A 27,102-nucleotide genomic window follows, 5' to 3' on the forward strand; every position below is an offset into this window, starting at 1 on the left:
ATAATCGTCGCAAGATTTTCGTTATTTTCTCGCGTTTTTGGTTATCCGTTTCATATTTCTGCCGCCAATCACAAATTTTTTGTTATGTGAACCAAAATTTTCCGTTGCATCGTGCCTTCTTGTAAGTGATTGAATGTAGCGGGTTTCTGACAATCAAATGGGCTTGGATTTTCTAATAAAACCATCAAATTGAGCCTTGATATTGTAAATTTCTTTTGAACCCACTAAAGATTTTCATTTTCTAGGGAGCGAGTTAGCTGCTTCCCCCGTGGCAGCGGCATTCATTTTCTAAAGTATTTTAATGCATTTTTCTACCATCTATTTAACAATATATGTCCCTTAAGTCTAAAATTTTGAGATGATTTTTAAAATTTGCAGTATTAAAGTGTATCATTATGTAAGACACAAAATCTTACTCTAAATAATTTATTGTTGCATGCTAAATCAAGGGAGGGCGAAGCCTTATTAAGACTCAAAGGAACCACGATGAAGTAGTTTGGAAGCGATACTAGATGTCGTTCTAGTATACTTTCTTGAAACTCAAGAAGGAATGCTCTCACAGGGGAGAATATAATATCTCAATTGAGAATATACTGAATATTATTGATGAAATATTTTTCTAAAGAAACAAGGATAACAAACTTATTTATACTAGTTAAAATTATCATATTCCTAATAAAATTATGATTCTTTATAAAAAAAAGAAAAGAAATATCACTTAAATAAGAAAATATAAAGCAATTTCTAATTAAACTAGAAAATTATACTCTTACTATGACTATGTTTGTCCTACATCAATCTCCTCCCCTTAGATGAACTCATCCTCAAGTTGATTCAAACATATGGCAATTGTGTAGGACTATGTCCTCGAACAAATCTTGAATATTGAAAGTTTTGAAAATATTGTAGTTGGCTGGTAGGTCAATGACATAAGCATTGTCATTGATTTTCTGTAAGATGCCAAATGGTCCAATCTTTTTTTGCTTGAGCTTCTTGTATTCTTCAACAGGAAATCTATTCTATCGTATATGAACCATCACTTAATCTCTTATAGCAAAGGATTTGAAGCGCCTGTACTTGTATATGTCTGTCTTGTATTTAGTAACAAATTCTTCTAATTTCTTCTTAACTTTTTCATGAATATTGATTGCTCTGTCTATCATATGATCAGCAAAATTATCATTCCACATAGCTTAAGCAAAAGAACTAAACCCAAGGTATCTAAAAGAGGTCAAATGCAGACAATCTTAAAATGTGACTTCCCACTTGATCGATTGGGCATATTATTATACGTAAACTCTAGTTGATGTAAAATATAATTCCATTGGCAAAGATTTTCTTGAATCAAACTTTGTACAATATTGCCTAATGTGCGATTAACAACTTCAATTTGCCCATCTGTTTGTGGGTGACAAGTACTACTGCACTACAATGATGTATTTAGTCTCCTCCATAAGGTCTTCCAAAAGTAGCTTATGAATTTACTACCCGAATCCAAGGCAATAGCCTTAGGTAATCCATACAAGCTAGCAATCTCTCAGAAGAACAATTGGAAAATATTCCTTGTGTCAGAAGTCTTCTTGCATTGATTTTAGTGTGCCATTTAAGAAAATTGATCAACAATCACGAAGATAGAATATGTTCCTCGTTGAGTTCATGGAAGTCTCAATATGAAATCCATAGACAAATCTTCCCAAGGAGCCTCAAGAATAGGGAGAAGAGTGTATAAACTCGTATTATGTGCATGGCCTTTAGTAGTTTGGCACATGTAACAATGTTTAATAAACTTCTCAACATCTTTTTTAAGATGTGGCCAATATGTTCTCCTAATCCTCTGCAATGTAGCTCTCAAATTATATACTCCCTTAAAGATCCTTAGGAAATGCATAGACAATCTCCAAAGACTAGGAATCCATCATATATCTAATACTTGCTTGAAGCTCTTAAGGTGCAGCTCTTCCATTCTTCTTTGAACTTTTCATCATCTTTATAAAGGTCCTTTAGGTATTTAAAGCTAATAATTTCACTCTTTATCGGGGTAAGAAAACCTGCTCAGTGACTCAAAGCATCAGATACTTTGTTAATTGCCCTAACTTATTCCTACGAGAGAAGGTAAACCTTGAATGTAAACAAGTGATCGAGCATGCGTACGACTTGGCTTTGAAGAATGGTTGAGGAATTTGAGAGCTTCATGATCACTATTTAGAACAAATTCCTTCTGAATTAAATAGGGCTCCTATTGTTGTAAAGTACGAATAATGGCATATAACTCTAGTTCACAAATATACCACTTTTGTCTAGCCTCGCTAAGCTTCTCGGTAAAGAATGATATAAGACATTCTTCCTATAATAGGACAACTCCAATTCCAATCCCAGAAGTATCATAGTCAACTTCAAATAACTACTAAAATCTAGGAGTGCAAGGACTAGTGCATTGTTTAAGCTTTCTTTCAACTTAAAAAAGCTATGCCTTGCCTTATCCGACCAAACTAGTTGCCTGTTGCTTTAGGCAATCACTGAGATGAGTAGTAATAGTACTAAAGTCTTTCACGAAACGCCTATAGAATGTTGCAAGCCTATGAAAACTTTGTACTTCTTCGATATTTATAGATGCTGGCCACTTTCGTATAGCCTTCACTTTCTCTTTGTCTACGTTAATGCCTTTCAACATAATATTGCCTATGGATATTAGAGTATTAGTAAAAAAACTGCAGTTTTTTAAGTTGACAAATACGTTGTTTTCCCATCAAGTTGTGAAGAGGTCTCGCAAATGTTGTAAATGTTCTTTTTTTTGCAGCAATAAATTAAAATATCATCAAAGTAAACAACAAAAAATTTTCCTATAAAGGGTTGGAATACTTGATTCATCAACTTATGAAGGCACATGGTCATTAGATAATCTAAAAGGCATGATTAGCCACTCATATAAAACTTCATGAGTCTTAAAAGTTATCTTTCATTCATAACTAGGGTGGATACAATTCTAGTGATATCCAGGCTTCAAATCTATTTTTGAGAATAGCTTTGACCATCCCAATTTATCAAGCATATCATTTAATTGAGGAACTGAAAATCAATATTTCATTGTGATTTTATTGATAGCTCTGTTATCCATACACATTCTCCAACTCCTGTCTTTCTCTGGAGTTAGTAAAGCAATCACAACACATGAGCTCATACTTTCACGAATTAAGCTTTTTTGGAGTAACTCTTTAACTTTCTCTCGTAGGATTTCATATTCTTTTGGGCTCATACAATAATGAGGTAAGTTAGGGAGGCTAGCTTTAAGGACAAGATTAATATGATGCTGAATGTTCCTCACATGAGGTAATGCGTTATGAAGTTCTTTAGGCAAAATATCTTAAAATTCTAAGAGTAGCGGCCGAACCTCTATTGGCATCGATTCTACTTTAGCTACCTATTTTGGTACCAAAAGATAAGTTCCTTTGAACTTTTATTTCATTGGAGCAAGAATAACCTTCATATTTTCTATATAGGACCTGTTTTTATTATCCTTCCAATATTGTACTGTATTAAGGTTAAATTGCTAGGGTCTCTCGAGTAGCATATGACAAGCATTCATGTCGACAACATTCTAGGTTACTTCATCTTTGTACCTTTTGATGGAAAAAAGAATGTGGCATTATTATGTTGTTTTAGTCTCTTTAATGTCTTTTATCCATCCAAAGCAATATGAAAAAAGGATGCTTTTGTGTTTTAAATTGTAACTTGTCGATCATGATTTTTGAAACTATATTCTTTCTACTAACATTATTAATAATCAGATCACATACTCTCTCATTAACTATGCTTCTTATCTTGAAGATGTTATGTCTCTGAGTGTCTTTTTCTTTCTTTGGCATGTATAACAAATATGAGTGATACTCCTTCGTCTGAATTTGTCCACTCTTCCTCCTCTTTATTGTCTTCATTGTCTTTATAAGGTTCGTCCTCAGGCTCTTCACTTTTCCTTGTATGAGTTGCCAACTTGGTGGATCATTTATTGGCCATATATTTTGTCCATTATGATTTTGTGTTGATTTTCTAAAGTTTTCCATAAGAGCTTTTCCTTTGTTAACTTCATTACTTTGCTTCAGTTGCTGACCAGGAATGAATGAGCGTCAGGTGGCTTGATTACGAGCCTTTCATTTTTCAAGTTGTATTTCTACTTTTATGACTAGTCAAATGGCATTCGACAATGTATGTACTGGTTGCAACTCAATTTGATCTTTTATTTTTGAGCGTAAACCATTCAAAAATCAACCAACTATATGTGGTTCTATCTTTGGAGATTATTTCATTCTATAAGCCTTTGAAATTCGAGGACATATTCTTCTACTGTTTAGGCTCTTTGACGATAATCGTTGTACTCGCAATATAAGGTTTGTACATAGTCAAAAGGCAAAATTGTTCTCTTAGCAGGTGATGCATGCAATGCCATGTCTTGACCTTTCTTTTTCCTTGTAACACAGGAGAAGTCTGTAGAATATCACAACAAATTTAAGTAGCTCCTTTGAGTTTATACACTGACTCCTTTAACCTCTTTTGATTCTGAAAAGTCTATTGTTTCAAAGAGTCGTTCAACATCAAACAACCAATCAAGGAACTATCCAATGCCCAGTTGTCTATTGAATTATGAGCGGTCAATTTTGATGCAATAGTTATTTTGATGCATTCCTCGTTGTTCGTATTCTATTTTTTCGTCATCTGAATTGTTTGAACTTAGAAAGGGTTGAGTAGCTTTTATATTTCTATTAAAGCTACCTATTTCCTTAGCTCCATCGGTTTTCTTATACTTAATTAGTTAAATTATTGCTTGAATTAATATTTTTAGCACCTTAGCTTCTGATTACTTCCTTGGGCAAGTCTAATATCTTTTAAATCTTGTTTTACGCCAAGTAATGTTTCTTCCATTGTCGTAATATTGATTTGTATTGATTTTAAGGCTTTTATTTTTTCGCACAATGCTTTTGCTGAATTGTTTTGTGGTTGTTCGAGTTGCTCTATCCACCTCATAATTCATCTCCAATTGAGTACTATTTTCTCCAGAAATCAATGTTGTTGTTTTTTTTTTATTGGGTTTTTTTTATAAGAATAGAAAATTATAGTCCAATACTATAATTAAAGAAAGTATTAGGCAAACTTATAAATAAGCAGTACAACAAAAAAAGGCTTTTGACAGCAGAGTAAGTATGTTGATGAAAGGTTATAACGGCACAGTTTAATTAACATGCCGTGGATCCGCCAGCCGTGAAAAGCCATCTAGTTTTAATGGCATAGGTTTAAAGTTGTTGTTTACGCTATTAAAAAGAATCCATGGTAGAGATTATTGGTTGTGGATGGTGATTTTAATGGCTAAAATTACTCTAGCTGTTGTAACCGAAATGATAAATTGTGATTGTTTTATAACGATATACATAGACTCGTCATGATAACTTAAGGCAATATAGCATTGCTGCCGTAAATTCTATTTTTCAAAATAATCTCAATTTATTCTTTATTTTATTTAAATAAATTTAATGTATTATTGTGTTTATACATATCACTTGCTATCGCATCCACTGAATTAACAAGTACACATATTAAAACAAAAATTATTTTATAAAAAATTGCCAATATACATTCAACAGATTGAGTTCAATTAATGTGAAATAACACATAAAAGTAGACAAAAGCTTTCCTGTACAAAGGGTAAAAATAAAGTATTTATTTTCACTCCTAGATGCTATATATTCCTTTGCCTCCAGAAATCATTTGTCTTCGTAGCTCTAATAAATCTCTAAAGAAAAAAGAAAATATAAATTGAAAACTTCTTCTTATGATAAACAACTTAGAATAAAATAGACAATCAATTGACAGACTTGCAAGAAGTTCAATTTTTTTTTCTAGATTTTACAAGCTTGTAATCTTAATGAAACAATTTATACGGTCTTCTAAATCATTCTTCACATGAAAAATATGATCTAATGATTCCCAAAAAACGAATACAGATCATGCAATTCATTTTCCCATTACTTATTCAATTAACATATATATAATGTTTATAAAACATTGTTGAATTTAACAAGAATAGTTCCATAGATTGCTTCTACCATTCATACTAAAAACTTGAAGTTTCATCAAAAGTTTTCTCCAATAACAAGATTGAATTCATAAATAACATTAATCAACTTGTAAATCAAACCATTCAAAATTATAAACTCATCTTTGGAATAGTCGTCCTTGCCAATTGAAATTTATTTTCAATCAACCAAGATGGTTAACGATTCTTTTTATTACCTTCAACCCTGATAAATTTTAAAAAATCAAAGTCAGTTAACATTATCCATCAATACTCTGAACTTTTTGTACTAACGCACTTTCATATTGTGCACTTTTGCTAATAGAAATTTTGATGCTTCAAGAAAATCTGTTTACAAAAATCAAGATATATAATAGTTAGGTTAGAATAAATTGGATTAATCCTAATTAAAATATAAAAAATATAATGTTGAAAGCCTCGATAAATACATCCAAAGCTTGGATAAACATAAACCCGTATGTTGTTAGTGGCTGGTTGCATATTAAAATTTTGATAATCATAAAATCAAACTTTAAACCGTCGGTAAAGACTAAAGATTTATAGCTACAAACAAAAGAATCCTAAAAGCCATTTGGTTGAAGCCATTCCCTTCACAAGTACAAGGGAAGTGGTTCGAACTCCCACTAAAGTATTGTAAGATTTAATTTAAATGTCTTTTCTAAAAAAAATTTGAGTGAATGTTCAAGTCATGTTCAAGTCCTTGATATTAGAGAATGTTAAAATATCGAAATAATTTAATATATTGTAATATGAGCAATAATCTCATGTAATAAAAAAAAAACCTAAATAAATTATAATCAATAAACGAAGACATAAATTTATTACAATCAACAAGCTAACAACAATAGATTCCCCCCCAAAAAAAAAAGAATAATTAAACAAGCAAACTTACAGAAACAAAAAAAAAAAACCTATGACAATGACAGAAACCCAAAAAAAAAAAAAAATATCAAATCACATAATCAAACCAAATTGATCAAAACATAACTAGGTATGCGACAATTAAAAAAGTGAAAGGAAAATGAAATTACCGACAGTGAATGAAGCAAAGCCCGACACAGAAAGAACAATTGCGAGATTACAAAGGACATTTCATTGTGATGGAACAATGTACTACCGTGATTCCCTAAGGCAAAGCAACCCTATTCGTGAAGGAAAGAAAAAAAAAAGTATAAAATAAAATAAAGGGAAAGAACAATTTATGATTTCCATAGGTATGAGATTTATTTATTTATATAAATAAAATGAATTTTTAACGGCATAAATTTTAATGCCATTTTAGATTGACAAATTCATGGCAAGATATTTATGCCATTCTTATAAATACCATAATCAACGACAAAAGAATTATGCAATTAACTGTTGTTTCTATGGCAATTATAACTCATATGCTGTTCAATAAAGTAAAATAATATATTCTTTTTAAAAGTCTGGCGTAAAATAACATTTTTAACGGTATAGAAAACAAATATGCTTTCTTTTCCGCCTTTCAACGGCATTGGCATATTATATGCCGTGAAATCTCGGTCATAAAAAGTTACTTTTGTTTGTAGTGAAGTAAAGTATGGGTTTATCGGCAACGGTGATCGGAAAAACGTGAAAGGAAGGGTAAATTTGGAAGAATTGATGGTGGCGAGTGTGATGGAGGTGGTGGTTTGATTCGGATTGTGATGGGTTGATCGAGAAATTAAAGTGAAGTTTGCAATTGGCTGTTTGTTTCGGTTTCCTGTGAATGGGGAGACAAATAATGACTGGAATTAGTTGGAAAAAAAAGTGCTGATGACGCTGAAAGGATTTGTAGTGGCGTGGTTGGCAAATCACAAAGGATGGCAGCAAATTCAGCAGCGACGTTGGGGGTGGTTTAGCAGCTATTTAGGCATGTTTCGGTGAATACAGTGGCGGATCATAGAGCCTGATGGCTAGGATGTATGGGTGTTCGGATGGTAGAGAAGATTGATGAAAAAGAAGAAGAACGGCAGCGGTGGCAATTGCATGCGTTGGCTGTGAAGTTGCGCCGGGTTCTGCAATTCTCTGACCTTCTCTCTTTTCTTTTTTTTTAATTTTATTTTATAGTTAGTGGAAACGGTGGATTTAATGACGATGGACGAAGAATTTGTGCAAAGAAGGTGGTTGATGGTTAGGAAAGTTCTGCTTGGCACCAAAAAAATCTCTGATATTATTTTATACACTGCAGAAGCGATATTAGATATTGTTTAAGAGTAAGTTCTTAAAAATTAAGAAAGACTCTCATAAGTAGAAAATAATATTTTAATTAAGAATATATTAAATATTATTAATGAAAAGTTTGTGTAAAGAAACAAGAATAACGAGCCTATTTATATTAATTAAAATTATACTACTCTTAATAAAATTATGATTCCTTATAAAAAAAAAGGAATATGAATTAAACAAGAGAATATAAAGCAATTCCTAATTAAGTTAAAAAATCTTATACTTCTACTATGACTATGTCTTCCGTTACACATAACCTAAATATTTTTGTAGAATCAATGAATATTTAAATAATATTATGAGCTTTAGGTGTAAAATTTTCATTTTGGTCCTTATAATAATATTGGCGAGTGTGGTGAATATTTTTAAACTAAAAAAATGTAGCTTTACAATCAGTTATATGATTCTACAAATATTAATTCTAATAACAACTTGTAGCCTTACAGTTATTAATTTTCTTTTAACAAATTAGTCTCTCTCTCTTTTTTTAATTACAATAAACTAGATTTTATTATTTTACTCTCTCCAATATACGAGAGATATTTACTCTACTCATATTTCATAAGGGAAAAAACTGTTTTTGCTAATTTACATTAAATCTTATATAGCACTGTTTGGATTTTACTATTTTATATTCTCTAATATTCAAAAGATACTTGCTCTACTCATATTTTGTAATGGAGAAAAGTGATTCTACTAATATTGTGGAAGTGTTCTTCCACAAACCAAAGGCCTATTGGGTTTTATTTAAATTTATGTTATCTATTTTTAATAGGAAAAGAACTTTTACATTATGAAAATAAAATTTTAATATATTATAGAATGTAAAATTGAAAAAAAAATCATATAACCAATTTTGAATGTAAAATAAAATAAATTATATAATCAATTTTGAAATATTTTAATTTGATCCCTGTATAGTCCGAAACTCCATCCCAACATGTTATATTATTATTTTTAGATAATTTTATAAAATTAATCAATGAAAAACACATCAAATGTAATATCAATAGCAAATTTGCAATCACTAAAACATACCAGCAGTATTAACTAGAGCTCGCAAAACGGGTCACCAAGTCGTGTTCGGTCATGTTAGTTTTATGTCATGTTGAACTTAGGTCGACTCAACATGACCTATTTAATAATTGTGTTAAAATACTAAAACCCAAATCCTACACAAAAAATAAATTGAGTTACTCAATAGCCCGCTTAATATTTATATATTTAATAAAATTCACACCCAATATTTGCATTATATATATATATATACCCTCCCCCCCCCCCCCCAATTTAGACATTTATGCTATTGAAATTCTAAATTTATATAAAATTTTATAAATGATTATGTATATGTCCAACCTTTCAAAAAAAAAAAAATAAAAGGAGAGAATTATGTTTAATATTTGAGTTTTAATGATAAAAATATAGAAATTAATTTTAAAAAAATATAACCGTATCAATAGTCGGGTAAATTAGTTAAGAATTTTAACCCTAACCTGATACAGAAAAAATTTGTGTCAACTTGAATTTGACCTATTTAATAATCGTGTTAAATTTTAATGACCCATATTCATTTATTCATATTATATTAATATCAGATAATAATATTGTGTCAAATTTTACCAGTTACCATTATCATTTATTAATTTATCACGTGATCTACTACGATTTTCTAAATGTTTTCTAAAATAACAATTATGGAGTGACAACTACAAATACAATATCTACAGCAAAAATTTCTGTTTAGAAAAGGAAAAACTGTGATGCTTTTAACAACAAACTTTCTATATTTTTTACAATATTATTTTTTTTCCTAAATTTATTTTAGTTTAAGCTACTTAACATTTCCAAGAAGAGAGCATTTTCGTAATTTTACAAGTTTCGCGCGGGAAAATAATACCCAGTTCCAAAAATCAAAATGGAGGAAGGGGTTTTCATTTTTGCTTTAGGTTTCCCACACTTCCAATCCTGCCATTATCCGTCAATAGAAGAAAATGGAGAGAATTCACGTGACTGTTCGAGCACGGCCACTCTCGCCGGAGGACGCGAAGTCAAGCCCATGGAGAATTGTGGGAAATTCAATTTTTATCCCTAATCATTCATCAAAGTTCGAATTTGGTACTTAGTCTCTCTCTCTCTCTCTCTTAAGTCTTAATAATGCTTATATATATATCTGCTATTGCTAGGGTTCAAATTTTTTTATGATTATTTATTTGATTTTATTAAATTTTGGATATTAGACCGGATTTTCGACCAAGATTGTAAAACCCTAGAGGTTTATGAAGCTCGTACTAGAGACATTGTTGCGGCCGCTGTTCGTGGATTCAATGGTAATGCTTGAATCCAATTCACTTTTAATTTTTCGTAAGTGATTTTGTCTGTTAATTTATTCGGGGCTTTTCTTGTAGGAACGGTTTTTGCTTATGGACAGACAAACAGTGGCAAAACACATACAATGCGTGGCTCGCTTACTGAACCCGGTGTCATCCCTCGTGCTGTGCATGATTTGTTTGACATCATACTAGGGGTATTACATGCTGTCACTTTTTTTCCCCAATTTTAGTTTCTTTATATGTTATTATTTATTAACATGCCATTACTCTTTGGGGATGAAGCTAATGGATTTAATTTCTTCAGCTTTTCTGATAAGTAATAATGCATTGAAAAAATGTTAAAGGCCACCACCTTTAACAGTATTGACAAAAATCAAGACCTATGATAATTATTGTTATGTTGACTTCCATATGTTATTGTTTTTGCTCAAAATTATTAGATTGGGGTGAATGGATGAGTTTGATTGTTTCTTTTATTTCAGAAAGTGGACAGAGAGTTTCTTCTCCGAATGTCCTATATGGAGATTTACAATGAGGACATAAATGATTTGTTAGCTCCTGAGCATCGAAAACTGCAGATTCACGAAAGCCTGGAGGTATTTGAAGCTTTATCTAGTGGTACATGTCTAGGAGTTTTTATGACTGACAGTTTATTTTAATTTTCTTTATATGTGCAGCGAGGGATATATGTTGCTGGTTTGAGAGAAGAAATTGTTGCCTCTCCTCAGCAAGTTCTTAATCTTATGGATTTTGGAGAATGTATATCTCTTGTTTGCTGTTGGCTATATATCAGCCAATTGTCTGCAAATGTAATTATTTATTTTTCTCAAAATTTCAGCTCACAGACATATTGGAGAAACAAATATGAATTTGCACAGTAGTAGATCTCACACCATTTTCCGCATGGTAATGTGATGTTATCTTTTTACAAATATCATTTGTCAGAGTTATATACGTTCTTCTGCCTTACTGCTTATTAAACAGATCATAGAGAGTCGGGATAAAACTGAAGATGATAACAACGACAATTCTTGTGATGCCGTTCGTGTATCGGTTTTGGTATGGGATTGCTAGACAATCTTTACATCTTTCTTGCAAATTTTTTAATAAATATTTTAATCTATGTATATTTGAATTTGCCATAGTCAGAACAAAATATCTTGTTTATCTTCCCTATAATTCAGATTTACTGTTGATTCTATATTTCTATTTGATTATAGAATTTAGTGGACCTTGCTGGTTCAGAGCGTGCCGCAAAAACTGGTGCAGAAGGGGTTCGACTCAAAGAGGGTTCCCACATTAACAAAAGCTTGATGACACTAGGAACTGTTATTAAAAAATTGAGTGAAGGAGCTGAAAGCCAAGGGTAAGTTATCTGTTCAGGAGCATGCATTAAGACTAAATTGTTGTTTTCCTAGAATAATTGACATATTCAATGTAGGGGTCATGTCCCATATCGAGATAGCAAACTGACTCGCATTTTACAACCTGCTCTTGGCGGAAATGCAAATACAGCTATTATTTGCAATATCACTCTTGCGCAGGTAGCATTCTGTTAACTAATGAACCTTATGCTTGATCAACATCTTTGAATGCATACTTAAATTTTTGAAACTCTTTTTGTGGTTAAATTAGTGATTTACATAAATTTTAAAGATAGAACTTTTCCTTGTATGGTTCAAATGTAGTACTTTCTTGTCTTTTTGTCAGACAGTGTTTTATTGTTGTATGTGCTTTTCAAGTTTTCCTTCCATGGGCAATTGGGTATTATTTTTTCATTGACTCATGGATGATACTAGACGGAGAACCTTGGTTTGGGGGTGGCAAAGCACAAAATTTACAAAAAATATATTACCAAATTATTATTATAAAACAAATGTAGAATCATTTAGTCTTGATGACTTATATATAAAGAAAGTTCATATAAGTGGATTGAGGAATCAACATTGCGAGGTTTGGTGGCATATTTATAGGCTGTAAACTTTTGATGAATCTTCAATTGCTAGTGCGGCATTTTACTCTTCTCAATTGGGATAGATTGTGAGAAATTTGAATAAGAGAAATTTTAAAAAATTTTCTGACCATTTTATCTTAGTTGGAGTGTCTATTAAAGCAGTTTCTATTAATTAAAGTTTTTAACATCTTTGCACTGTTTCTTCTCTTGAGCATGGAGATAAGTTGTTCCCAATAATTCACCTTAACTAGAACATGGGAATCATTTGAATTGGGAAATATTTTATCTTCTTTCTGTGTGTTGTTTTTCTTGTCTGCCTAAGAATGAATGGTGATTGTTGCGTTGGAGTAAAAATACACAATATTACCAAAAAGAAAAAAAGAGAATTGATTGTTGCTTCAGGTGGTTTTTAATTGTATAATTGATGTCTTTAATTATGTAAATATAGATGGAATGCATGTTTTAATAGTTGAGTCAAGTTGAAGTGATTTGTACTTTTCTAGAGTCTCTTGGAGCATGTTTACATATATTAGAGGAAGTTTTATGAGCATTATCTTGCAAAAGATAATGCTACAGTCAAATACCTTTCTTTGAATTGAAGTAGTATTTTTATGAAAAGTTCACAAAGTAAGTGGAGAACTCTTAAAATATTCCTTCAACATTGTCACAATGTACATAAGTAACAAGCATTTCTTTTTATGAGAGCTATTTATTTATTTTTTATTTCAACAAATAATTAATGAGCGCCAAACCTTGATCTATTTGCTAGACTACTTACAAAAACAGAAACCATTTTAACCTATTTCAGTCCCTAGGCAAACAAATATTTAGAAGTACATTGTGTACTGTTTTTGATGCTTTGATTATCTATGTGCTCCAAACCGTGAGGATGTTTGTTTGATTTATTAAGTCCTGATTATTTAGCATTATTGATGTGATGGCAGATTCATGCAGATGAGACAAAAAGCAGTCTTCAGTTTGCAAGTAGAGCATTATGTGTCACAAATTGTGCTCGTGTGAATGAGGTTTTGCTCTTCTTCCTTCCTCATAAATTTCATTTCACGTCCTCTTTTTCCTATTTTTCACTTGCGTTCAACATCTTAGTGCATGTCATGCATTTTTTTAATAGTTTCCTTTCTTTATTGTTATTTCCCTTTTTTGTTTTGAATATTAACCCAGCTTGTATTGTCTTCCTAGATATTGACAGATGCTGCGCTGTTAAAGCGTCAAAAGAAAGAAATTGAGGAGCTTAGAGCCAAATTACAGGCATGCACAATACACATTCTCCCTGTAACAGTGTTTTTGTAATATAGGATGGCTAACAATTTCATTTGTGCCTTAGGCTTCTCATTCAGAACATTTGGAGGAAGAGATCCTTAGATTACGGAATACATTATTACAGGTAATATTATATAATTTATATAGCTAATGATTGTTGAAGATGAACGTGTGAACATGATTATAAGTTCTATGCTTGCTTTGGTAGTCTGAATTGGAGAGGGAGCGTATAGCATTGGAATTGGAGGAGGAAAAGAAAGCCCAAGCTGAGCGTGAGAAGGTATTGCAAGAGCAAGCGAAGAAAATAAAAAACTTGAGCTCAATGGTGTTATATTCAAATAGGGATGAAAACCATGAACGTGCAAAAAAGGTTTGTATGATTATAGATAAATGCTCATCACGGTTTCTATCATATGATAATTGTTCTTTTATCTTTTAGTGATACACCATGTACCCACCTTCCTTACTGTTGATGAAGTTTTTTGTTTGTTGTTGCAGAATAAAAGGCGGGACACATGGTGCCCAGGTAATCTTTCCAGTGAGAGTCTTCAAGAGGTAATTTTTTGCTTTAATTTTAGAACAAAAGTTTATTATTTATTTAGCTTTGTGCTCTAGGAACTCAGATCTTATGAAGATGTAGGAAAGAAAATTTCACCCAATGAAAGGAGAATTTTACTTGACCTTGGTCTTGATTATATTGAGTGTGACTAGAAGTGTTTGTAACCCAAAAAGACTTTGATGCTCGAGTGAGAATGCTAAAAAAAAAAGTGGAGATGTGCCAATAAAATTGAAATTAAGGGTACTTTATAATGAGCTTTACGGGCGGGTCTTATTAACTTCTAGAAACTATTGGACACTGTCCATTATTTAAATCTGAATTCTCAAGTTCAATCTCAGCCACTCAGTTTTGTGCAGCTTCAGCCATTAGCATCTATTGGGCGACATGCGACTTTTGATTATTTCAAAAAATCATGGCTTCGCACATCCTTTATCTCCCTGAGTTTCAAATAACTGGAAGTTTGAACAATTCTATAGCAATTTTCAGTAATGCTTTAAATATCATAACATTCATTTCTTAAAAAATCATACTGCAATCTGCATACATCCTGCCTTATCAGAATTCAACTAGCACGCATTTGATGACTTTGAACCATTAATAAGGGAGTTAATAAGAGATTATTCATCTAGAATAATTGCTGCTTGGGGTGAACTCTTAATAAGACACACACTTTCATCAATTATTCATGGTTTAGGCTGATAAGTATCAATCTCCATCATGGTTAGATTGTAAGAATCAATCTTCGTTCGTTATTACATAAACCTCAACAATGGGTCACTCTTTGAAGGTCATCATATCAATCAGTAGCTAGGTTGAGTTCTCAAGCTCTCTTTTACCTGGTCAATGTAAATACTTTGACCATGTAGAACCTAGAGCAAGGTGTCCCTTTGTGTCAATTTTTAAATTTCTATTGACTCATTTTGAGACTTTCTTGTGCTAATTTTCTCAGCTATTTTTGTTGATTTATGATAAAGATAGACTTCTCAAGGAATGTGATTGGTAATTTTATTCTTATATCATATTCTGTAAGAAGTCTGATATTTTTCATATTATGTGATGATTTAATCTGGTAGTAGTAAACCTGGCAGTAATAGTTTTGGCTTCATTATAGGTGTATTCAAATGTCCATTTAAAGGCTTCTGCTGTAAAATCTACAAGAACTGAGCGTGAAATGGGCCCGCTTCTTCCTTTTGAAGAGTTGGTGAATGAAACCGAAATGGAGGATGAGTCCTGCAAACAGGATGAAGATGGTAGAAGTTATTCTTCGGAAGATTGTAATCTTCCTGATCCTTGTGCTTTATTGAATATAACAAGTAGAAGAAAAGTGCCACTCAAGAAGCAAAGCTCTTTTGTGGTTTGTACTCTCCTCTGTGGCATGTCTTTATATTGAAATTCTTCCGCTCTCTAACGTGATTTAAGCTGTCAGGAGGACAATGAACTACTAGAACTGCAAGCAGAATATGAGGATTTGCTTTTGAAATTCGAATCTCATGTAAGTTTTCTTTGTTGTTGCTTTTGTTTCTGCAATACATTGATACACTATAGATCTTTCATCTATTTATACTCATACTATTTCATGCAGAGAACTAAGAGTGAGATACAAATTGATTTTTTAACAAGAAAGTTGGCTGAGGTTGATTGTTTTTGCAATTTGAAATGTGATGACTCTTCCACTTATTATGTCAATGAATGTGCTCCTTATGGGGACAAAAATGCAAGTATAAGGGAGTCCGAGGCCAATCTGGTTATCAAGCAACTTCAAGAGAAGGTTTCATCTTTTGTTCTCTTAGATAATTTTGGGTTTTGCAGTTACTGCCATCTATATTATATTCTTCATCTTGCAGATTAAGATGTTAGAAGAGCAGAAGTCTTCAAGCCGACAAAATCTGGACAGTCTAATTGAATTAGCCATGGAGCGGGATATATGTGCTAGTGAGAAGTTTGACGAGGTAATTGTAATTGAAGACCACCTTGCAGAACCTCTCTTAGGCCTGTGAGAAGATATGAGCCATCTCAATAATGATTTTGTGTTGCCCTATGTCATATAATTATTATAGCTCCATGAAGAGCTTCTTAATGCACGGGAGGAGGCTAAGGCTGCTGAAGAACGGCTTGCTTCTAGTGAATCTGTGGGAGGAATGGATGTATGTAACTTCTGCTTTGTATGTTCCCCCCACAAGTATTTGTCTTAGTCGCACCCAATAGTCTATGGGTTAAGCTCTATATAAATGTTCTTCTATCCAAGCCCATGAAACTGATTTTAAGCTCTCTTTAATTTCGGGGGAAATTTTGTCACCGTGATAAAGCTTTTGGAAGTCCAAGAAATAGTGTATGAACTTCAAAGCGCAAAAGAAGTAGTGGATAGTGCCTTATCACTAGTGGACGAAGGTTTCAAAAGTCTATCTGCCATATACAATGAATTCCTTGTAAGTACTCTTCAAACATTTTTTTAGCATTATCTTCTAAGATGCTATCTGCCTTATACAACACAAAACGTTGTGAGTATTTTTCAGACACTTTTTTTCACACTATTCCAAAGTTATACATAGTTTATACAGTAGTTCTCCAAGTGTGAGAACACTACTGGTCCTTGATGGAGCTACATATAGTGCAAGGAAGGAGGGAAGCTGTGCCCCTGGACTCAATGAATTACATTTATTCTTAAATGTCTATTAGTGCTGTTAAATTTTGTATTAAGGAGCTGCCGACTGGCCAATCAACTGGTTTATCTATTTTATCTTTTACGTAAATTCTCTTGTTGAATTTCTTGTTTCTTTTTACTGGAAACATTTATTCATACATGCATACCTACATATCTAACCCGTGGCACCATAATTGTTACACGAGTTTCTTACGCACTTATTAAACTGTTGGATTGAACTTTCAATGGTTGATATTAATTCTTACATTGTAATTAATGCCTGCTTGAATTTAACATCAACTTTTTATTGCTTATTGGTCCAATGGTTCAAAAATTGTAATAGGAGTTTGTGTAAAAATGAGACCTCCTATACTTAATCCCACATGCTCACCCTTTATTATTAGTTCTGCAATTCATGATGTTTGAAATTTAACATGAAACTTGCATCACAGGTATCGGTTCTAACTTTGAGTTCTCAAAGTTATATTAGATCTTTACTCTTGAAAGAAATATGGCTAGGAATTAAGAGATGAGCTATATCTATTAGTTTACTTTGTGAAAATTGTTATCACTATCAAGAGTTTTAAAGATTGGGAAAATTCGAATGTCAATGAATGAATGAATGTAGCTTAAGATTTTGCATGTGGAGAAAATCTTAATGACAGTGAGAACTGTCATGCAATGCACAGAAAATTATAGATATATGAAAAAGGTAGCATCAATTAATTTTATGTTGTTCAGTTCATTAATTTTTCTGAAATATCTTATTTTCTTGTTCCCCCAAAGCTCGCTAATTATTTAAATATAAAATTCGCGCTTTAGGTTTTTCCACCTTAAGAATCCTGTGACTCATGACCATCTTAATTTTTAGTTTCGTCCATTATATTGCAGGAATTCAAGGCTTTGGTTGGACACATTTCTGGGCAGCAACATTCAATTATTTGTGAATATGAGAAGTTACGCTGTTGCATGAGAAAGAAAGTTTCTGAAGTTGAGAGAGAGAAGGTGTGACATTCTGTATTTGTTTACATATTTGCTCATTAGATTGACCTTTTCTATATCCGACTTGAGAGATGTGCAATAACATTTTGCAGCTTCTCATGGACAATCAATCTGTTGATCTGCAGGAGCAGATACAAGAAATAAGAGTAAATCCTCAAAGCTGAGAAATGTCTTGTACAGTCTGAATTTTACATTTTATCCACAATTCATTTACTTGTAAAATACCCTTGTGTCAATTTTTTTAACTGTTGCAGGAATTTTCAGAACAACAAAATATGGAAAATTTGGATTTATTAACACAGATACAAACTCTGGAAAACGAACTATCATATCTGTCATCCTCTTCTCTGGCAAGGGAAAAAGAAAGTTTGAGAAAAGATCTTGAGAAAACAAAATCAAAATTGAAAGAAACCGAATGCAAACTTAAGAATGCTGTCCAGGAGAAAACCAAACTAGAGGTATAAACACATTTTTAGTTTATTATTTTTCAAATTAAAGTTAATTAGTTTGACATATCATCAACAGGAAATTCATTTTCATGTTTTCAGGGTGAGAAAGCTTTTGCTGAACGAGAGGTCAAACGATTGCATGGTCAGAATACTCTTCTTGAACGTGATATTACCAAACTTGACTCGCACTCAGGCAGGAGGCGTGATTCAGTTGTTGATAAAACTTCAAAAATGTTTGATCCCAAAAGGGGAAAGAGTCCTGGTGTTCCGTATGAACTGATGCAGGTCATTTGATTGAACTTATTGTTTCATATAGAGCCTGCATTCTTCACATTTGTTGCATATTTTAGTTAATTTCAACTGTGGATTTGAAACATCATAGATTTTTGAAATTTTTACCATGAGCAAGTTCTTTGGATGATTATATTCTGGACCACTGCATTGAAAGCACATCAACACTTTAATGATGAACTGATGAATATTAATATTTTATTACGTTTCATAACTTATATTATTGTTTACAACTTAAATTATGTCAAAGTTTAGGTGACTATACTGTATCTACCATTCTGCAGGCATCATATCAGCCTGTTTTACTGGAAAATGTTTTGCTATCTTTAAGTATCTTAAACATTGTAATGATGACTTCATGCCTGGTGGTTTACTATTATGCTGTGAAACTTATAATATTGTTTTACATGTAAACAATTTCATAGATTTCAATATCAATTAATGCATGAGTGCTGTCGTGGTATGAATTCCCACTAAACATTCTTTGATGCTTCCATTACAATTTGCAACATTTCAAATAGTTTCCTTATGGGAAGTTGGAGCAGATTTCCATTTTTTTTCCTTGGCTTGCAGTTTCATGTGCAGATGACTAACTCATTTTTCTGTTTAGGAAGATTACAAAAAACTGGAAATTCTTGCATTTGAAATGGAGACAGCCATTGCTTCTCTGGAAGAACAATTAGCAGCTGCATCTAGAGAAAGAGAAGAGGCCTTAACTAGAAATGAAAATCTTGCTTCAGAATTAGAAGCCAAGTCTGAAAGGTTCAGCAAATCAAGTACTGAACTGAATATTTTGCGAGAGGAGGTTTCAGGCCTTGTAAGCTTTCTACTCTTGTTTCTTAGTGTTTTAACTGGTTTTACGAAGTTTATTGTGGTAACTGCTAGGTTAGAAATATGCCTGCTGGCGCCCGGGGGGGGGGGGGGGGGGGGTGGGTTGTGTTGTGGTTGGGATAGGGGAAGTTGCGGGGGGTTCTATAGCAAATCCCCACCCGCAAATGTAGTTGGGGGCAGCTGTCTCCCAATTATAAGTGGAAGTAGATATATCTCCTTAGAGGTGGGGGTAGAACCTTCCTCCAGGTTGTGAGATATGATATTGTAATATCTGTTGTGTATCAATTTTACTTATATTTTTAAGTTAGAAATTTAACTGTTGCATTTCCTATTTAAATTCTTTATTATGGCATTTTAACTTTTCCATCTATTCAGAGACTCGGGATTGAAGAATCTAAGCTCAATGAGCAGAAGATGCAAAGCTCTATTAAGATATTGTATGAAGAGAAGGAAGAGTTGGCAATGGTTTGCTTAATTTTTAGTTTTACTTGTTTCCATCTCTTTTCTCATAATGTATTTTACTGGTGTAGCATTACTAAATTCATTTTAACTTTTCTGTAGCAACTGACAGATTCCCTTTTGGAAATGGAGGAGGAAAAGGCGATATGGTCGGCAAAGGAGAAAGCTTCTATTGAAGCCATAGAAGAGAAAGCCAAATTATACAATGCAGAGTGTGCATCACTATTAAAAGGAATGTCGAAGGTATGATTCGAAACTTCTTAAGAGATTGTAAATGTTTACTTAGATGTCCTAGAAAGGTTCATCTTTATGTCATATTGTGTTTGCGATCTTCCACGGCGCTATTGCATTGTTACAAAATCTGTTTTTTGTCATAAAAAAGTCATTTTTTGCAGAGTTTGTAGAGATTATATTTCATCATTTATATTGGATTTAAACAAAACTTTGAACTAAAGATAAAGAGATATGCATATATAGAGAAATTAACTGTTCAGACCTACTTATTTAGAACAAACTTCTTTAGGGTCTATTGTTAGCATCAATGAATCTTGTTAGAGTGGTTCATTTCTACTAAAAGTATATCTCGTCAAGGAGAATATTCTTTTGCTTTTAGACGTTCAAGATTAGCACCCAATTAGTTCAAATTAGTAAGCTTTGAATTCTTGGCGACTTTTGGTAAACTCTTTGTGCAAGATATCTCCATTATTTTGCTGAAATGATTAATTCTACTTGTTTATTCAGTGGATTTTTTCATAATTAGTTTGTGGTTAAAAATGTTTAAGATCCTCCATGTGTATCCCATAATCTGATAATACAGAATGTTAAATTTTGTTAGGTGAGGAATGAATTAGAATCCTGCCGAGAAGAGTGCATGTATCTGCGTGAAAGATTGGCATCTTCTGAGGAAGAAGCCAAATTGGAAAAAAAATGCAGGTTTTTTCTGTTTTCACTTGCGGTTATGCTGTTTGTTGTGTACTTGATTTCTTAGCAATTAAAGGAAGCCTATCTAAATGGTATATATAATGTAGTACAGAGCATGATATGATGGAAGTCATATTTTGATGTTCCTAAATCCATTTTTAAGCGGGGAAAAGGGGGAAACACAATTGCAAATTAAACAATGGAAATGAGAAACTCCAAGTTCTCTAAGAGAACTGAAAAGCCATAGCATATTTAATATTTCATCTTGTCATAAATCGCTTCTTATTCTATGGCTGCCCAAATACCTATTAATATGACACCGACTTAGTACCTGATGACTTTGTTAGATCCATGAAAACTTATGTTAGGCGCAAATATAAAAAGGCAGGGGTTTAGTAATTTTATTAATTAAGGTTCAGCTATAAATAAGAGATTATGGAGTCATTTAGGGTTCATGTTGAGGTTTGTCTGGTATTAGGAACCATTAGGAGTTTTGGGAGAGATTGACCTACCTCTCGAATTGTAGGTCAAGATTGATTGTTTGTTTTCTTTTGATTTAATCAAGAAAAGTCAGCCCTAATTCAGCCTTAAGTCCTATCAAAGTGGTATCAGAGCAGGGATCCTGGGACAATGGCAGCAAAGAAAGTGGACGCGCTTGAAGAAAAATTGGAAACAGAGATTGGATCGCTCAAGGCCACCATTGACGAGTGATTTAATAACGTTCAACAAAAATTTTCATCTCTTGAAGCCATGTTGAAATTGACAGAACTCCACCTCAACCCACCACTGGCAGTATCAATAGGCCAAGGCGGTGTGGCGGGAGAAGGATCTGGCGCACGAAACTCGTGTTCAGCGATGGCACAGAGGGCGGAGGGCCAAAAACCACCAGTCTTGCACAGCCAGGGGCAACAGTTCATGGCGGATTTGGTGGCGGGGAGGTCAGCCTAGGGGACTTACGGCCTAGAGGAGCCTTTCCTGGCATGGGGCGTGGCGAAGGAGGCTGGGTTGCGGCTGGGGGCGGTGGATTTGAGGGTTACGCGGCTGGAGGAGGCAGTTTAGGGTTGGGAATTGGTGTTTTGACATTGGAATGGGGTGCACAGGAGTTAGGGGTGGCTGGGCTTGGCGACTCGGCGGCGTTTGGGGGTGATGCACGGCCTGGGTAGGCCAAATTTTGGGCTGGGCAAGGCCGTTTTGGGCCAAGGCAGGGCTGCTGTGGGTCGGGGCAGGCTGGATTTGGGCCTAGGCTGGGCGGTTTTGGGTCTGAACAAGTCGAATTTAGGGGCAGATGGCCAGGAGGAGGGGTTACCGGCGAGAAAGGGAGCTGTTATGACCGGAATGCAGCTGGGCTAGGGATTTCAGCCCAATATGGGGCTGGGTAAGGAGAATTTTGGGCTAGGTCTTCGGGCTTTGCAGACATTGGAGTAGATTCGGGAGGTTGGAGACCTCCAATGGCATGAACTGGGGCTGGTCTGACTCAATTTGGAGCGGATTTTGGGGTAAGGAAACTAAAAATGCCCATTTTCGAAGGGAAGGATGCCTATGGATGGGTGTATAGGGTGGAGTGCTATTTCACCATTAATGAACTCTCAGAAAGGAAAAAACTGATGGCAGTGGCGGCGTTATGTTTGGAGGGAAAGACGCTTGCGTGGTTTCAATGGCGAGAACAACGACAACCATTGTGGTCGGGTGAATTTAAGGACCGCCTATTGGAGAGATTTTGAGCCACTCAAGAAGGGGATTTGCATGAACAGTTTTTTGCCTTGACCCAGGAGAGAACGGTCATGGAGTATAGGGAAAGGTTTGAGTTGTTGTTCGGGTGTCTAGGGGAAGTCTCAAAGGCAGTGATGGAAGGGAATTTTATGAAGGGATTGAAATCGGAAATCCGAGCCGTGCTACGCTTGCTAAGGCCGAGAGGGTTAGGGGAGTCAATGGAGTTGGCACATATGATTGCAGATAAGGACACATCAGCAGTTTCCTGGATTCCCCCTTGAGGACAAGGTGTTTTTTTGGGAGGGGAGTAATGTTAGATCCATGAAAACTTATGTTAGGTGCAAATATAAAGAGGCAGGGGCTGTTTAGTAGTTTTGGGGGCAGGGGCAGTTTAGTAATTTTATTAATTAAGGTTCAGCTATAAATAAGAGATTATGGAGTTATTTAGGGTTCATGTTGAGTTTTGTCTGGTATTAGGAACCATTAGGAGTTTTCGGAGAGATTGACCTACCTCTCGAATTGTAGGTCAGGATTGATTGTTTATTTTCTTTTGATTTAATCAATAAAAGTCAGCCCTAATTTAACCCTAAGTCCTATCAGACTTATAGATGAATAGTCAATATTAACCCCTTTCATATGGACTTCAAGGGTTGAAAGTGTCAATGCCATGTATTAATTCATTAGGATTTCATCATTCAGCTTTTAATTTGAGCACATACCACTCAATCATCGGTCGATTTCCACAAGATGTTTATTGATTTGTTGTTTGGTTAAAGGTTAGATGTCCATGCAGTCGTTTACTATGTCCTTTTGTTTTTGTTTTTATTTTTTTAATGGTAGAAAGCTAATGGATATTGAAATTAATGAGGCCGAAGATATTCTTCACCATCATACCCTAGATTACATGCATTGTTAGTGGCTAGCAAATGCTTTATTTGAGTGTGCAGTTAGAAACTTGCTTTTATAGCTAGACAGTGGTAAATTTCTAGCAAAATTGTGGACTTGTTTAAATGTCATTTAAAATCTATAATTCATCTTCATAATACACATTTTTTTGGTTATTAAGCTATGTACATCAAGCTTGAAGGGCATTCTTTTCATTTTAAATTTCTGATATTTGGACTTTGTAAGGTTGAGGGAAGATATATGTTAATATCTCCTTAATTCCCCTTCTATCAGATATCCATGATGCTTTTCCTTTGAATTCATGAACATTTTGTTCAGCACTCAAGTCAACAAATTGTTGTGATATAGAGAGAGATTCAGCATGCCTCTATAACCTTAGAAATTCTGAACCTTGATGTGCATGTCTAAAAAGCATTGTTTCTAGGAGCCCATTTCTTTTATTATCAGAATTTTAATCTTTTAATTTTCATATTTACTTGTAAGCATCCCAAATTATTTATTAACTTGTACTGCAGTATGGATAAATGTTTAGAGATTGATCAACTAAGAAACAACTTAAAAGCAGCTGAAGTTGAGAGTTATCCATCTCAGGAAGTAAGTATTATTGGTTTGCAGTTCTAATTTGACTAGTTGACTTAGGAATATTAAAACTAGATTTGTAATTATCATTTTTCCTTCAGGAGCTGAAGTCAAAAATAGAGATGCTCTCTTTGGAGCTTCACTGTGCTCACAAGAAGTCGGAAATATTTCAGAAGGAGCTAACTTTTCTTAGCAAAGAACGAGAAGATTTGCTTGTTCAAACTAGGGAATTGGACAAGGGATCCGATGAGAACAATGACTCAAAGGTTTTTGCATCTGTATGCTTTGTTGCAGAAATTACAGTTATAGAAAAGAACCAAAAATATATGGCAATCAGTAACTAGTTTTAGTTTGGCCATTGGGAAGTAATGTCAATTCTTTTAGATTCATGGCATTTATGTTTGATTGAAAATATCTTTTCAATGATAGAAAATCATAAACCAACTTCTCATTGTGACAAAGGAAAGGGATAGTTTGATGACTCAGATTGAAGAGCAGCGGAGATATGTAGTTAAAGTGGAACATCTTAGGAAAAATTGCAGTGATGAGGTAAGTTGATCAAATAGCCTTTCTGATATTAGGTACTTATCCGAGGTTCATCTGATTCTATTATGAGATGTTTAAGAGCAGTTATTGGAAGCCAAAGTTCGGGTGGAGGAACTGACTAGGAGAATTTCCAACATGGAAGTCAAGGAGCACATTGTAAGTCCACATACGTCTGTTTAATAGTTGCAATGTTATCTTATCCTCCATCTTCTATGAATCCGATAGCCTTTACATTAATTCTTCTGTTGCTGCTGCTATTTATTTATTTTCGTTTTAATTTCTGTAGAACAAAGTTATGTATATCCTTATAGTAGCACCTCACCTTAAAGACTCAATCTTGGCTTACCAAAGATATGATGGCGTCCCCATTGGCGACAGACCATGAATAGTGGTTTCAGCCAGAATATTGAGTTAAATTCTTTTCAGATAAAAATTTAATATAAATATGCCCATGTATTTCTTATTATTAGTAGCTTTAATCAGGACAAAGTCAGCAATAACAAGGAAAAGGCAAAGCTTCAAATGATGCTACGAGGGACACAAGCACAGTTAGATGCCTTTCGTTTTAGATACAAACAAGCAGTGGATGACTCCGATATTATGAACAAAAAATTTGAGGAGGCATCGGCAAACCTCAAGGATCGGTTGGCTTCAAAGGGAATTGAGGTCCTCAACCTAAAGAAGCAGCTTGCTGGAGCAATGAAGCAATGAAGGAAGCTTTTTGCTGCATTGTAGGTTCCACAGTGATTATTATGAGAACAGTTTGTCGTCAAGAAATGCACAATATATGTAAATTAAAATCTTTTATAACCAATTAATTCATTAGTCATTTATCTGCTAGTCATTTTTCATCTGTTAATATGAAAGCTTTAGAGTTATGTAGGGATAACCTTAGGGATGGTAAAATTGCCTGGCAACATGCAAATCTGCCCAAACCTATCTAGTATGGGTAATTTTATGGTTACGGGCAGATTTGGTATTTTAAATTAAAATTTATTACAGGTTGTGGGTGGATTTAGCATTTTAAAAAATATTCGTCTCCGCATTCTTTATTTTAATTATTTATATTTTTAATTTTAATCTAAAAAATTAAAATTTATGTAACATTTATCTTTTGTTACATGTACTCTTTTATTACTTTGATAATGAACTTATTATATTCTTTTAGTAATCGTCTTAATTTTATTACACTTTGATTATGTAATTCATCTACAGAATTGATTAAAATAATGGCAAAAACAAAGAAAAAAAGAAAATTTTATATTTCCAAGGGACTATCCAATATTTCCCAATATTTCCGAGGGTTCAAAATATGGTTGGAGTTTGGTTTTTCCTAGGGTTTCAAATTTTTACCGATGGACATATTCCATTGGAAATATGCCATTATTGAGAAAATATGTTCCTAGGCAGTATTTTTATTCATTGTTTTCCTGAGGAAGTATTTCCTCTCTATCGAGGGATATTTTACTCGGTAATAATCCATATTTCCGAGGGACTGTTGGACCTATAGAATTAACAAGAAGCGTTTTCACAACAAACTCCAATGGAAATTTTCCCTTAACAATACGTATTATCGAGAGATTTTTGTATTTACTAAGAGATTATATCCCTCGGTAATACATGTTTTTGTTTTAGTTACCAATTTAACCCTAAAAGTAAAATAAAAAAAATTATTTTAATTTTAATTTTACTTTGAATGTTAAATGATAATAAAAAAATTTATTTTATTTTATTTTAATTTTTTTATTAATTTAGAAAATTAACATTTTCTTCTTGTCTATAATGTCACCAAAAATATGGCTGCAAGTGTATTATTGTAAAAGTAAAAAATAAAAAATAAAAAGTAAAAATATCACATATTTAATAACAGAGATGTCTTGAAGTACTTTTTAAAATATGAGTCTTGAATAAATTTTAACTCAAAATATGAAAACTAAACGAACATCAACCCTAAATGTAACTTGTATATATATTGGCTTTTATATTAAACTGCTATTATGATTACAGCTAAGACCTTGACCAATTTGTTTTTAGTGATCCTGATGAATAACTAAAAGAAGGTGGTGAGATCAGGAATGACATAAATTTGTCCCTGTGGTCACTCTCTCCATAGTCCAATAGTTATATTAAATTGTACTTATGAACAACTTGGTTAATTTGTTTATTAAGGAAAATCTAGGCCATATCTCTTAAAACATTTATATTCCACTCATGTTATGCTTACTTGCTAGAGTGAGAGTTGGGAGTATATATTTCTCTCATTTTAATATATACTTGCTCATTTAAGGAGAAGAACAAGAGTTCTACTTCGTGAATCCCATTTATTTTT

The 27,102-nt window shown here is 33.4% G+C and overlaps 1 protein-coding gene across 7 annotated transcripts; it reads left to right on the forward strand.

Moving 5' to 3' along the window:
- Positions 1-10,185: 10,185 nt before the first annotated feature.
- Positions 10,186-25,613, forward strand: LOC102620541 (kinesin-like protein KIN-7O). 7 transcript variants are annotated; one of them, XM_025093965.2, is made up of 33 exons: positions 10,187-10,432; positions 10,555-10,644; positions 10,723-10,841; positions 11,130-11,243; positions 11,325-11,406; positions 11,486-11,553; positions 11,632-11,706; positions 11,868-12,013; positions 12,089-12,191; positions 13,546-13,626; positions 13,799-13,867; positions 13,944-14,003; positions 14,088-14,249; positions 14,378-14,434; positions 15,550-15,792; positions 15,865-15,930; positions 16,021-16,206; positions 16,283-16,387; positions 16,496-16,600; positions 16,745-16,864; positions 17,971-18,084; positions 18,174-18,227; positions 18,336-18,539; positions 18,630-18,815; positions 19,432-19,638; positions 20,028-20,117; positions 20,214-20,354; positions 20,947-21,044; positions 24,164-24,242; positions 24,329-24,493; positions 24,657-24,776; positions 24,858-24,929; positions 25,244-25,384. In XM_025093965.2, exons 1-33 carry the CDS (start codon positions 10,309-10,311, stop codon positions 25,244-25,246), a joined length of 3,708 nt encoding a protein of 1,235 aa, XP_024949733.2. In that variant the 5' UTR covers positions 10,187-10,308; the 3' UTR covers positions 25,247-25,384. The 7 variants fall into 7 exon arrangements, with proteins under 7 accessions (XP_052290355.1, XP_024949733.2, XP_024949732.2 ...); XM_025093964.2 differs by having other exon boundaries at positions 25,247-25,375; XM_025093962.2 differs by having other exon boundaries at positions 10,188-10,432; positions 25,257-25,613.
- The last annotated feature ends 1,489 nt before the right edge of the window (positions 25,614-27,102 follow it).

Source organism: Citrus sinensis, chromosome 9 (genome assembly GCF_022201045.2).
Source record: "Citrus sinensis cultivar Valencia sweet orange chromosome 9, DVS_A1.0, whole genome shotgun sequence".
In the NCBI taxonomy this organism is placed as follows: Eukaryota; Viridiplantae; Streptophyta; class Magnoliopsida; order Sapindales; family Rutaceae; genus Citrus; species Citrus sinensis.